The 14920-nt window shown below is 33.1% G+C and overlaps 1 protein-coding gene across 3 annotated transcripts in view; it reads left to right on the forward strand.

Annotated features, from left to right (window-relative positions):
• The window catches only part of TMEM232 (transmembrane protein 232), a 321957-nt gene that overhangs the window by 197064 nt on the left and 109973 nt on the right, over positions 1–14920 (forward strand). For all 3 annotated transcript variants that reach the window (XM_073010774.1, XM_073010773.1, XM_008014110.3), the window contains exon 13: positions 558–805. In XM_073010774.1, the coding sequence (XP_072866875.1) occupies positions 558–805 (248 nt within the window). The remainder of the gene's footprint in view (positions 1–557; positions 806–14920) is intronic.

Raw genomic sequence — 14920 nt, forward strand, 5'->3', positions numbered from 1 at the left:
CCTGTAGTTCCAGCTACTTAGGAGGCTGAGGCAGGAGAAGTGCTCAAACCCAGGAGATGGAAGTTGCAGTGAGCCAAGATTGTGCCATTACACTCCAGCCTGGGTGACAGAGCAAGACTCCTTCTCAAAAAAGAAAAAAAAAATGCTCTGTTGATATCAAGAACAGTTTAGATTGTGTGTAAAAAAAAAGTCTGATTTAATACAATGTACATTACTTCAACTGATTGCTTAATTTCTTATTAAATAAAATTCCAGAATGTGTATGAAATTCTTAGGTAGCAAGTATATCAAATTAAAAATAAAAATTACCTTATTAAATTTTCAGAGTTTCAAGACTGGATGCATTAATGTTTATTTATTTCACTGAAATTTGCTATTTTGATTTTTGAAATCTTTTGGAAAACTGCAATTTTTTAATCAAGATTACTTTTACTTAACAGGAACAATGCAATATTAGTCAAAGAAAATAAAGATACTTTAAAAAATTTAATAATACATGATTTTTTTTTCCCATTTAATCCTGTCTCAACTGATTCCTTTCTTGTTTCTTTCAACAGGCTGAGTTAAATGACCCAACCGATCCTTTCACTAGGTATAGTACAAACATCTCATCAAATGTAGGAGAAGAAGTTTTCTCCAAATATATTGGGTGGAGAATTGCCGACACTCTTTCCAAACTGTTCTTTCCCCCCATTGAGGCCCATGTTCTTCCTTTGAAGAAACCATCAATAAAAAAGGATCAAACAAAATATCGGAATAAAAAGCTGGAGTCCATGAAAAAGAAAGTTCTACATTTCACTGTAAGGTAAAGAGAAGTACTATTGGTTTTATTGTTCTAATACATTACGATTCAAAATCACAGAAATTATAGATAATTATTTGCCACATTATTTAACTCAGTTTCTCTTCTTCAATTCAAATTTTGGTTCAATCACCTCCTAGGTGGTCTATCATTGAGCAAGTTCCTCCCTTCTCAGAAACTCTTCATGTCTGTAATAGGCATTATTACATAATACAAATCAATATTAATGTAATTCTTGTGAGGTAAATACTAACTTAAAACAGAAACCAAATCATTCAATATTCAAAATTTTAAGACTTTATTTTATGTGTGTATACATACATATATATGCATACTTGATATGTATCTTACATATCTAAGTTAGAGTCTTGAACATAGTAAGTCTTCAAAAACTGGTAGTTATGAGACTAATTGGATTTTATGTTTCAACTCCTCATAAATTTATTTCAAAGGACTCCAGGAAACATTCGACTTAGGAATGATTTATTAAAGTGAATAATTTTCGAATTTATTTACAATTTCTCCAGTGGTAGATTTCTTTCAGATTCTTGGGGTCCCTGTTGTCATTTTAAGATACACAGAATGTTAAGATGATAAAAGTCGCTTTTAGACAGATTTTTAAAATAGATGAAAAATCACTCCTGATATATAACATAGGCCCTATTTTACATTGTAGATCTCTTAGTAAAGCTTTAATCATGACAGAAACTTTTATTTACTTTTTAACCCAAATCATTTGAAGAACATATTGTTATAGTTTTTCCTATTAATTTGAATACATTTACTATAAAGTCAGCTTTCCTTGTATTTTTAATTCATTTTTCGATGTGTTTGGTGTTCTATTGAGCAATTGATTCCTGATAGGCTGTGATTGATTGATTAATAGATAGCACACTGATTTTGATTTTGCCATTCTGGATTTTTTTTGTTGTTGTAAATTGTACCTGCTATATATTGTTTTATACATTATATCTGATTGGCTTTGCCTTTATGTCTTTTTACAATCTAATATAAGAGCCTTTTGTGCCTGGCTTAGAGGAATTTAACCCAGTGAATAAACTTAGCTGGACTAAATAGTTGCTGAAAATGCATCTGTAAATTTAAACTTAACTGTAAATTTTATTCAATTCCTGAATATATACTTTCTTATGTATTTATTCTTATTTATTTTTCACTTGACTAAGGTATTATCAAGTGTTTTAAATATGTGCTCAATATTTGAAAATATGTTGTATTTGCCTCCACAAATAAGAAGTAATTTGGATTAATATGTAAAATCACTTATCCTTTATAACTATTGCCACAGTATATTACTGTGTTTGCAAAGTCTAGTATAATATGTGATTCTCTTTCCTTTGTAGGCTCTCCCCAGTTTTAAGAAATCTTATACATATTCTCTTTCATGAAAAATGCTCCAAATTTCTATATATTAAAGGTAGAAAGTCAAAGCCTCTTTAGATTATAGACCCTTCCTTCCCTGATTTACCCCCCATCTCTCCCTATCCTAGGTAATAACATCAGTAATTTCTTGTGTGTCCTTTCAGGGTCTGTAAAATGCAAATATAATACATTATTAGTATTTTTAATTTTTTCCCCTTCATTTTAACATGAAAGTTAGCATAGTAAACATAGTATTTGGCATCTTGCATTTGTCATTTAGCCTGATTTCAGACACATTTTTCCATTCTAGTACATGGAGAATTTCCTAATTATTATCATTTTTTGAACAGACAAGTTTTCCTTATTATGGATATGTCATAATTTATTTAACCAGTTTTCTATTCGTTGGCCTTTGGATTGTTTTAGATTTCCTGTGTACTAGACACAATGCCACAAAGAGTAACCATTTACATATGTCTTTTAACATATGTGGAAGAATACCGGCAGGATAAATTCTCAGAAGTGTAATTTCTGGGTCAAAGTCTATATGCCTTTGTAATGTTGTTAATTATTTCCAAATGCCTTTCAGAGGAGTTGCGCAAATTTATGTCCCCACCAAAAATATATAGGAGTGCCTATTTTTCTTTGGTCTTCCCAACAGAGGGTATTGACAACATTTGGGCTTTAACAATCTGAGGGGTGAAATATGGTTTCTAAATACAGTGCAAGTTTTAGCATTTTAATTTTCTTAAAGTTAGTAGTTTGAACACCTTTTGTATGTTAACAGAACCTTTTGTTTTTCCTTTATTTGGAAATTATTTCTTTTGCTCATTTTTTATTGGATTTTTGTCTATACAAAAACCCAGGACTATGTATCTATTAATCTATGTGACTCTCTGTCTATGGTAAGAGCTACAAATATTTATTGTTTCTCATCATTCTTTTCGTTTAATTTTGCTTATATCATTTTTTTTGCCATATGGTCATTTTTCTATGTAATGGAACATATTTAATTTTCCTCTGTGGTTTATGGATTATTTTGTTCAATTTAGGAATACTCTTTTCACCCTAAGATTAAAAATGACAAAATTTGACAAAATGTAACCAACATTATCTTTTACTATTTTTAAGGATTTGTTATCTACATTGGTCTGTTTGAACTTTTTTTTTTTTTGGTGTATGATGTGAGGTGTAGATCCATCTTTCTATTCACTTGTCCGAAAAATATTTATTGAGTCATCCATCTTCCTTTAACACTTTTCCTGATTTTAATTGCCAACTTTTTCAAATACTAAATTCCCATTTCTTTTTGTGTCTAATCCCAAATTTTTTATTCTAATCCTTTATTCTAAGTTATTCTAACCATAAGCCTTTATTTGGACTGTATAATATATTTTAATATATAGTTTTAATGATTTTCTTTTGTATTTAATATAATTGGGCTAGTTCTATATTGCTAGTGCTTTTCAATGTTTTCCTATTTTGTTTATTCATTTTTATATCAAATTTAGAATTAGCTTGTCTAATTCTAACAATCTAGTTGTAAATTTACTTGCATCACTTAAAAAATGTAAATTAACTTTAGAAAAATTCACACTCCATGATGTTGAGATATAACATCTCTGACAAAATGGCATTTATTTCCATTTATTCAATATTTCTTTTGAGTTCTTCAGTAGTGTTAAAATGTTTTCATATATGCCTTGCATTTTTCTTATGTTTGTTTATAGGTACTTTATCTGTTTTGTTGCTAATATAAATTAATTTTTCTCCAAATGTAGCTTCTCATAAGTTGCCCTTATATATTTTCAAAGCTTTGCTTTCTGTGGATTAATTTTGCACTCTACTAACTTTGTAAATTCACTTACTGAATTTAAGTTTTCTAGATTCACAATTCTGTCAGATATAAATAATTTATTTTCTCTTTCCTGATTTTTATACTTTAACCCTCTTTCTTTTATGTATTTTATCAGCTAAGTATGCCTAGTAAAATATTGATTAAAAATAGTGAGGATGGGCATTTTTTTTATTTTCCTTATTGTTATAAGAAATCTTCTAGTGTTTTCTAGTTAATCATGATTCTGGCTTTAGGAATGAGAAAAGTGCATTTTCTTATGTTATGTTCATGAAGCAGTTTTATATAAAAAAAATTTGAGCTATGTATAAGAAACTCATTTTAGATTTAAGGACACATAGGCTAAAATTGAAGACATGGAAAATGACATTTCTTGCAAATGCTGACCAAAAGAGATCAGGGGTGGCTATACTTACATTAGATAAAATTGACATTAGGTGAGAAACTGTTGCAAAAAACAGAGGTCATTACATAACGATAAAAGGAACAATCAACTAGAAAGATATAACAATTATAAATATATATGTACCCAACATAAGAGCATCTAAATATGTAAATCAAATATTGACAGAATTGGAGAAATAGACAGCAATACAAAATAGTAGAAGACATCAATACCCCACATTCAATAATGGATAAAACTAGCACGTAGAAGAACAATAGGAAAACATTGAACTTGAACAACTGTATAGACCAAATGGACCTAATGGACATAAAGGACATTCCTTCGACCCAACAGCAGCGGAATACGCACTCATCCCACGGGCCGCAGAACTTTCTCCAGCATAGATCACATGTTAGGTCACAAGCAAGTCTTAACAAATTCAAAAAGGTAGAATTATATCAAGTTTATCTTCCAATCACAGTAGAATGAAACTAGAAATCAATAGCAGAACTAAAGCTAAAAAATTCACAAATATGTAGAAATTTTCCTTCCTTCCTTCCTTCCTTCCTTCCTTCCTTCCTTCCTTCCTTCCTTCCTTCCTTCCTTCCTTCCTTCCTTCCTTTCTCTTTCTCTCTTTCTTTTCTTTCTCTCTCTCTTTCTTTCTTTTTCTTTCTTTGTAATAGAATGTATTTATTAATTTTCCTCTGTGGTTTATGGATTTTTTTGTTCTATTAAGGAAAACTCTTTTCACCCTAAGATTTAAAATGACAAAATTTGACAAAATGTGACCAACATTATATTTTACTGTTTTTAAGGATTTGTTATGTACATAGTAAGTATTGGTCTGTTTGAATTTTTTTTTTTTTTTTTTTTTTTTTTTTTTTTTTTTTTTTTTTGGTGTATGGTTCTTTCCCTCCCTTCCTTCCTTCCTTCCTTCCTTCCTTCCTTCCTTCCTTCCTTCCTTCCTTCCTTCCTTCCTTCCTTCCTTCCTCCCTCCCTCCCTCCCTCTCTCTCTCTCTCTTTCTCTCTTTCTCTCTTTCTCTCTTTCTTTCTTTCTTTCCTTCCTTTCTTTCTTTCTTTCTTTCTTTCTTTCTTTCTTTCTTTCTTTCTTTCTTTCTTTCTTTCTTTCTTTCTTTTCCTTTCTTTCTTTCTTTCTTTCTTTCTTTTCCTTTCTTTCTTTTCCTTTCTTTCTTTCTTTCTTTCTTTCTTTCTTTTCTTTTCCTTTCTTTCTCCCTCTCTCTCTCTCTTTTTTTTTTTTAGACTGAGTCTTGCTCTGTCGCCCAAGCTGCAGTGTGGTGGTGGATCTTGGCTTACCGCAACCTCTGCCTCCTGGTTCAAGTGATTCTTATGCCTCAGCCACCCAGATAGCTGGGACTAGACTATAGGCACACACCACCACGCCTGGCTAATTTTTGTATTTTTAGTAGAGACAGGGTTTCACAATATTGGTTAGGTTGGTCTCGAACTCCTGAACTCATGATCCTCCCGCCTCGGCCTCCGAAACTGTTGGGATTGCAGGCATGAGCCGCCAGGTCCAGCGTCCCCCCACCTTTTTTTTTTTTTGGTGGGGTCTTTGCCACCCAAGCTAGAGTGCAGTGGTGTAGTCATGGCTTACTGCAGCCTTGACCTCTTGGGCTCAAGCAATATGCCCACCTCAACCTCCTGAGTAGCTGGGACCACGGGTGCATGACACCACACTCAGCTAGGTTTTTAAAAAAAATTTAGTTTTGTAGAGACAGGGCCTAGTTATATTGCCCAGGCTAGTCTCAAACTCCTGGGCTCAAGCAATCCTCCTGCTTTGATATCCCAGACTGCTGGTATTATAAGAATGACTCGCCATGCCAGGCCTCTATGTAGAAATTAAACAACACACTTTTGAGAAGCCCTTGTTTCAAAGAATAAATTTTTTAAAATTAGACAATACCTTGAGTAAAATGAAACTTAAAACACAACATACTAAAACTTATGGATGGAGCAAAAGCAGTACTAAGAGGGATATTTATTTTTGATAAATGCATTGAAAAAGAAAAATCTCAAGTAAACAACCTAAATTTACACCTCAAGGACCTAGAAAAAGAGGGAAAAAATTAAGCTCAAAGTTAGCAGAAGGAAAGAAATAACAAGATTAGAGCAGAAATAAAGGAAATAGACAATTTTCAAAACAAAGAAAAAGTCAACAGAGTTAGTTTTTTGAAAAGGTGAAATTGTCAAGCCTTTTGGTATACTAAGAAAAAAGAGAGAAGATGAAAATGAATCAGAAATGAAAGAAGAGACACTACAGTTGATGCCACAGAAATATAAGGATCATAAGAGATAGCTATGAACAATTACATGCCAATAAACTGGAAAACTCAGAAGAAATGGATACGTTCCTAGAAACATAAAACCTACCAAGACTAAATCATACAGTAATACAAAGTCTGAACATACTTATAATTACTATGGAGATTGAAGCAGTAAATAAAAAACTTCCCAATGATGAAAAGCCCTTGCCCAGTGGCTTCACTGGTGAATCCTATTAAACATCTGAACAATTAAAGCCAACCTTTCTTAAGCTCCTCCAAAAATTGAAGAGGAGGGAAATCTTCCAACTAGTTTAAGAGACCAGCTTTATCCTGATACCAAAGCCAGACAAAGACACCACAGGAAAATTATACACCAATAACTTTGATGAATATAGATGCAAAAATCCTCAGCAAAATACTAACAAAATCCAGAAGCATCTTAAAATAATCATACATCACAACTAAAGGGGTTTTATCCCTGCAATGCAAGGAGGATGGTTCAACATACAAAAATCAATTAATGTTATATACCACATTTACAGAATGAAAAATAAAAATTATGTGATAATCTCAACAGGTGCTGAAAAGGCATTTGACAATATTCAGCACCATTGTACGATAAAAACTGTCAACAAATTTAGAAATAAAAGGAATATACCTCAACATAATAAAGGCCATATACATAAAGTCCACAGCTAACATCATACTCAATAGTGAAGAACTGAATGTTTCTGCCCAAGATAAAAAATAATACAAGGATTCCATTCTTGCTATTTCTGTTCAAAACAAGAAGTCCTAGCTTGAATAATTAGACAAGAAAAAATAAAAGGCATCCATGTCAGAATGTAAGAAGAAAAACTGTCCCTGTTTTCAGGTGACATGACCTTATATATATATAACCCTAGAGACTCCACCAAAAAACTTTTAGAAGTAATAAATGAATTCATTAAAGTTGCAGGATACAGAGTCAACAAATAAAATCTGTTACATTTCTGTACATTAACAGTGAGCTATACAATAGAGAAATTAGGAAAACAGTTACATTTACTATAGTACAAAAAAGAATAAAAAACTTAGGAATAAACTTAAATAAGGATGTAAACGACTTCTACATTGAAAACCACAAAACCTTGGTGAAATAAAGAATACATAAATGAATGTCAGTTTGTATGCATGTGTTGAAAGAATTAATCTTGCTAAAATGTTCACAGATTCAATGTTATCAAAATCACAATGGCATTTTCTAAATAAATAGAAATAACAATTCAGAAATTCATATGGGAACACAAAAGATTGTGAATAGCTGAATCAATCTTGAGAAGGAAGAATAAACCTGCAGGCGTCACACTTTCTGATTTCAAAATATATTACAAAGCTACTGTAATTAAAACAGTATGGTATTAGCATAAAGACAGACGTATAGACTAATGAAACAGAATAGAGAGACCAGAAATAAATTCATGCACATATGGTCAATTAATCATTGACAAGGTTTCCAAGAATATATAACAGGGAAAAAAGATTCTCTTCAATAAATGGTGCTAGGAAAGCTGTATATCCACATGTGTAAGAATGAAATTGAACTCTTACATCAAGCACAGACAGCAGAGCCAAATGGATTAAAGACTTAAATGTAAGACATGAAACTCTAAAAATCCTAGAAAGGAGCAAAGAATGAAAACTTCTTGACATTTGTCTTTACAATGTTTTCTTGAATATGACACTAAAACTGCAGGTGACAAAAACAATTAGAACTACATCAATCTAAAAGTCTAATGCAAAGCAAAATAAACAATCAACAAAATTAAGTCATTCTACAGATTAGGAGAAAATATTTACAAACCATATTTATGACAAGGGTTTAATTTCCAAATATATAAGGAATTTCTTCAATTCCATAGCCAAAAAACTCTCAGATCTACTGAAAATAGGTTAACAACTTGAATAGATATTTTTCTAAAGAAGATATACAATTAGCAGTAAGTATATACAGCAACGTTCAATGTCAGTAATCATCAGTGAGATCCGTGAGAGAGAAAGGTCTTGGGGGATGAGAGGTCACCTGAAGAGAAAGACCACATAGAAAAGAATCAGTGCCCCAGCTGGCAGCCCACGACAAGGCCTTAGACATACTAGGAAGCCATCTTGGACCATACAGCCCAGCCCAGCTCTCAGCTTAATGCACCTGCATGAATGAGCTCAGCCAATACTGTTTAGTGTGTAGATTAGCAATCCCCAGTGAGCCCTACCCTAATTCCTGACCCACAGGATCAGAACAGCAGATCATTATTGTATTATTATTATTTGAAATGGAGTTTTGCTCTTGTTACCCAGGCTGGTGTGCAATGGTGCGATCTTGGTTCACCACAACCTCTGCCTCTTGGGTTCAAGCGACCTGCCTCAGCCTCCTGAGTAGCTGGGATTACAGGCATGCACCACCACGCCTGGCTAATTTTGTGTTTTTAGTAGAGATGGGTTTTCTCCATGTTTGCCAAACTAGTCTCGAACTACCAACCTCAGGTGATCCACCCACCTTGGCCTCCCAAAGTGCTGGGATTATAGGCATAAGCCACTGTGCCCAGCCCATTATTATTTTAAGTCACTAGATTTTGGGATGTTTCTCAAGCAGCAGTACAGGATGAAACAAAACTCTTCTTAATTATTACATAATAGTCTAATAGTGTCCTGTTAGATCCTCTTGTTAATGATTGATCTAGAAATTTTTCATAAGTAGTCTTAAGTAATATTTGTTTATAATTGTGTATTTCTTGTTTAATTTTTGTCAAGTTTTGCTATATTGTTATTCTTTGGAACTTTTTTTCTGTGTTCCAAAATAATTTCAGAAGCTCAGAATAATCTACTCTTTCAAGCTATGTTAGAATTCCCTCTTTTAAAAATTTTAATTATTATGAATACGTACTAGTTGTACATAATTATGGAGTATACATGATATTTTAACACAAGCATACAATGTGTAATGATCAAATCAGAGTAATTAGAGTATCTGTCACTCTAATAATTTGTCATTTCTTTGTGTTAGGAACATTCCAACTCCACCCTTTTATTTTGAAATATACAATAAATTATTAACTATAGTTGCCCTATTGTGCTACTGAGCATCAGATCTTACTGCTCCTACCAAACTCCCTCTCTCTCTGTATGTATATTTATATATGTATATATATTTATATGTGTGTGTGTGTGTATATATATATATGTGTGTGTGTATATATATAACCATTTAACCATCTTCTCTTTATCCCTCCCTCCCTCTTCACTCTTCACTACTCCTCCTGACTTCTGGTAGCCATCATTCTATCCTCCATCTCCATGAGTTCAATATTTATTTAACTTCTGAATATGAATGAGAACATGCAGTATTTGTCTTTCTGGCCTGGCTTATTTAACTTAACATAATAGCCTCCAGTTCCCTCCATGTTGTTGCAAATGACAGGATTTCATTCATTTTTATAGCTGAATAATATTACATTGTGTATATATACCACATTTCCTTTATTTGTTCATCTATTGATGGACATTTGGGTTGATTCCAAATTTTGGCTATTGTAACAGTGCTGTGATAAACATAGGAGTGCAATATTCCTTGATATACTGATTTTCTTTCTTTTGAGTGTATACCCAACAGTGAGATTGATGAAACATATAGCAGTTCTGCTTTTGTTTTTTTGAGGAACCTCCATACTGTTCTCCATAGTGGCTGTACTAATTTATATTTCTTCCAACAATGCATGAGTGTTCCCCTTTCTCCACATCCTCACCAACATTCATCATTGCCTGTCTTTTGAATAGAAGTCATTTTAAGTAGGATGAGATGATATCTCATTGACATTTTAATTTGAATTTCTCTGATGATTAGTGATGTTGAACATTAATCATCAGTACCTTATGCCTCTTCTAAGGTAGTTCTTTGTCAAAATTTTTTTTCTATGGCTGTTGACAGGATTGATATTCAGCCCAAATGCACATGCACGGCAACATTCAGTTTTGATTGTTGGAAGAGAGAGAGAGAGAGAGAAAGTAGACATAGAGGAAATGTGTGAAAAAATAGCAAATGGAGAAATAAGAGCAATAAGCAGAAATAAAGATGAAAGAGAACAAAAGGAAAGAGAAAAGATATGAGGGAAGAGACATACTGAGGATGAAAGGTACAAATAAGAGGATGTGCACATGGTTAGGGAGAAGGGAAAGACAATATGCAAAGTCAGAGAAGAGTGAGACAAAAAAGGAGCAGGTGGAGGGGGTTAAGACCCAAAAAGTCCTGTAGGCTTTGAGGGATTAGTAAATTAAGCTTCTCTTTCAGAGCCTGCAGTTCATTAAATAAATGACAATCATACATCACTGGTCTTAGAAAAAAATGCTATCTGCTTATCCAGTTTTTCACAGTTCATTGCAGACTCTAGCAATTAAATTTAGAATGTCTCCTCCCTGAATAAGAATTATTCAGCAGCAGCATAGCAAGCTGAGACTTCCTCTGGCAAGAGTTACCTCAGTGTTGTTTCATGGAGCAGCATTCCCACTGCATCATTCATATAGTCTATGTGAATGTGACTCCCTGCAGTTGTGCATAGTATCAGCTCCAGTTAGGGGCTCATCTCTGGGTAAAACAGAGGTCAGTGGAATGGAGTTACAGCTTGATGGCGACAAGATAAGCCTAGATCAGGCCTGGCTAAACAGTCTTTCCTTTCTTATTAGGAGTATGGATTATATATAATCCATATATATGGATTTTTGTAAGTTTTTTTAATAAGTTTTTTTTATAAGTTGTGTAAAAGCAAATTTAAATCTAAGCTATGCATTGAAGAAATTTCTCTGGTTGACTAAACATTAACTTCAGGAAATTGATATTTCCTTTTGCTTGATTCTCCATCTAAACAAAAGTTCCATAGCTAGCTCCTTTTGTTAGTTCTTCTCCTCCAGCTTCTAGGCTCCCAAATCGAATTAATAGAGAGAATCAACACCTGAGCATGCTGAAACCCCACAGGTCTAAATACAAAGACATAATTTAAAGCATACAGTTCCTTTTCATCCCTGAAAGGTCTTTATTCATAGTGCCACATCACCGATTCCTCATTTAGTGTTCCTAGATATCTCCATTTTGTGTTTTCAACAAGGGGAAATGTGAAAGACACCAAGAAGCCAACATATAAGGACTCCTATAGAAGGTGAGGCACATTTAAAAGGGCAGAGAACAGGAAAATTAAGACAATGTTTCTTTATTGTCTGGGAGGACTAGAGCATGCTTATTTCAGTGTGAAAATCTGAAAATTTTCTAGAAAGGAGAAGATGAGAACTTCCTTATTAATGAAGTATCTGCTACATCTTATGACCCATAATTTTTTCCAAAAAAAAATTTCTTATGTTTTTAGCCTATAGATTTTTAAAAATAATTTTGTCTTTACTATGTTTATAAACATATATTCTGCTCTGAACAGCTTGCAGGTTTGACTTTTTTTCTTTATGTAATTTTTTCAAAAGAAAATTGATCATTTTGCTTCTGTATGTTGATTTTTTTTTTCTTTAAGCTAGTGGAACATGTTGTTGGATACCTGCTCTTTTTGCCCCTCAGCATTTTTTAAAAAATATGAAAAAATCATTATGGTTTTTAATCATAAAAGTTGTAGACAAAAAATAGATATATAATAGTTTTACTTCAAAGCATAGTATTTCTCTCTTCCCTATTTGTCAATAAAACTATCTCAACTTTACCTTAAGGCTGAGAATTTAGAACTATGAAGATCAAATTTTAAAAACCCAATTCCCACATCTATACTTTCTTACTTCTGAGGTTTCTCGTAAGTGTATTTTCTAAACTTATTCCTTGAATCTCTAAAATCTCATGAACAACTAATTATTTGCACATATATAAAGACTAGGAGAACGTTAACAAAACTTTGTTCATGCTTAGTTTGTTCAAATTTTTATGTTAAAGAATATTCATTAAACTAGTCCCTGGAAGAGAGCCCAGGTAGTGCTAGTAAGAATGAACTGAGAACAGTTGTTGTCATTTACGCAGAAGATTTTACACAGCTGACTTTACAGGAAGGCCGTATGCAAGGCTAGTGCTCCTCCTCTGCAGCTTCCTTTATAAAAGGAGCTGGTGCCGTGGTAATAGAAGTAGGAGTCGCTAACATTTACTGAATGGTGGAAAGATGGGAAAGGTAAGTGCTACGATACCCCATGAAATAGGTTAAGAATAGGCTTTATTGGGGAGACTTAGAAGTCAACCGTTAGCAGAAAGAAGTACATGGTTTACATTTCGAATTATCCCGTTGATTAGGGGTGTTGGAGTCTGGGGAAGCATTTGAACATTCACTGGGTTTGTATTTCAAAGAGAGAGTGCCTGACTGCTACTCTACCTTCTTATAAGAGTGTAAACTCCTTTTCAGTGGAGAAATAAATGTTTTGGGCTCAGTTATCACACCATCATCAATCAGTTAGGTATCATCTAAGGGAGGGGATGATGGAAATGCCAGCTGCCCAGAAAGGCGCTCTTAATGGTTGTAAAGAAAGCATTGAATCATTGGGAAGTTGGGTTTAGGAGAAGAAACTCCACAAAATGGGAGATTCTTAAGACCCTCAGTTCTAGGTAGCACGTTGCCAGACAATCCAAGATGATCAATTTTGTTTGACACCCTACATGAGTGCATTTTATAAGCAAGGCACTATGTGAAGCACTACCCTTAGATGGAGTTATGATTATTTCCTTCATTTATAGACACGGATATTGAGTTTTGATAAGGTTAGTTAGTCCAAGGATTTGCAACCATAAGTTCAAAATTTGAATTTAAACAAAGGCATTCTGACTCTTGTGTTCACTGTGCTGCTTTCTTCTCCCTCATATGAATTTTATCTGATATCTAAGCCTTGAGTAATTGTTTAAAAACATGTTCTAACAAACAGAATTTTTTTTTCAATTTCTGCCTTATGATTTTTGGAACTTGATTTTCATTAGGGTACTTATTTTTTCTAGACCTTGAAACTCTCTACTTAATTTTAGGAAATGCATATCAAAGAAGAGTCACTTTCTAGTAAGTCTAGTAAGTACATATAGAGAGAGTTTAAATAGAAGAGGGCCCCCAAAATAGACTTGGCCTCTTATTTAATATTGTCTGGGCTTGACCGTGCCCCTAGGATGCCTAAGTAAAATGCCTTAAACCAATCTGTCTTGTTCTGTTTCATGAAGGAGAAAAATGTAAAAATTCTGTTTCTCCTTCACACTATATGAAATATGCTTATTTTATAGGTTTTTTTCTGATTGATTTAAAGTAAGTTACTTAACTTCTCTGAGCCTTAGGCTTCTAATCTTTAAAAATTAAAAAGCTGTACATTGCTCTAAGGTTTGTCCTGAGGATACAGAAAAAGAAGGTAGATAAAGAGCCTGGACATGTCAGTTCCTTATCCTTTTGTTCTATAATTTACTAGATGTTCTAAAATATTTATTTTCTTTAGAATATAATATTTAATTCTTAGTAAGATTGTGATAAATAATAAGTGGAAGGTTTACATTTTTGTGCTTTCTTTTAAAGTTACGAATTGCTGCTAGCAACTTTTCAAGAGAACATACAGTTTCATGATGATTTCCTTTTTGGTTATGCTTTGTTTCCTTTCCTGCTTCTAGTTATTTAATTTAAAAGCAATTCATTTCTGGTTTTGACTATGTCAGACATGTATTTCAGGGGTATGGTGATAAGACATAGTATGAAAGAGAATCAGCATTGCTGGTCACAGTTGTTAGCTGCAGAGAGATAAAGAACACTGAATGGTTCTTCAGAGATGGGCTTCTATTTATTGAGCCTTTGGGAAATAATTGAGTTTAAATAAATGAGTTGGATCATTGGCTTAAATCAGTTACTTAAGGTGTTAAAATGCCCAGAGATTGGGAGTGCAGATATTTCTTTGACATACTGATTTTATTTCTTCTGAATATATACTCAGAATATTAGGTTGGTGCAAACCTCATTTCCATTTTTGCAAATTTTTAAATAATAGCAAAAACTATAATTACTTTTGCACCAACCTAATACAATTGCCATATCATATAGTAGTTATATTTCTAATTTATTGAGGAACTTCCATACTATTTTTCATAATACACATACCAAATTACCTTTTCACCAATAATGTATAAGTATTCCCTTTTCTTCATCTCCCCACCAACACTTATCTTTTGTCTTTTTAATATCCATCTTCAC

This window comes from Chlorocebus sabaeus, chromosome 23 (genome assembly GCF_047675955.1).
Source record: "Chlorocebus sabaeus isolate Y175 chromosome 23, mChlSab1.0.hap1, whole genome shotgun sequence".
Lineage (NCBI taxonomy): Eukaryota > Metazoa > Chordata > Mammalia > Primates > Cercopithecidae > Chlorocebus > Chlorocebus sabaeus.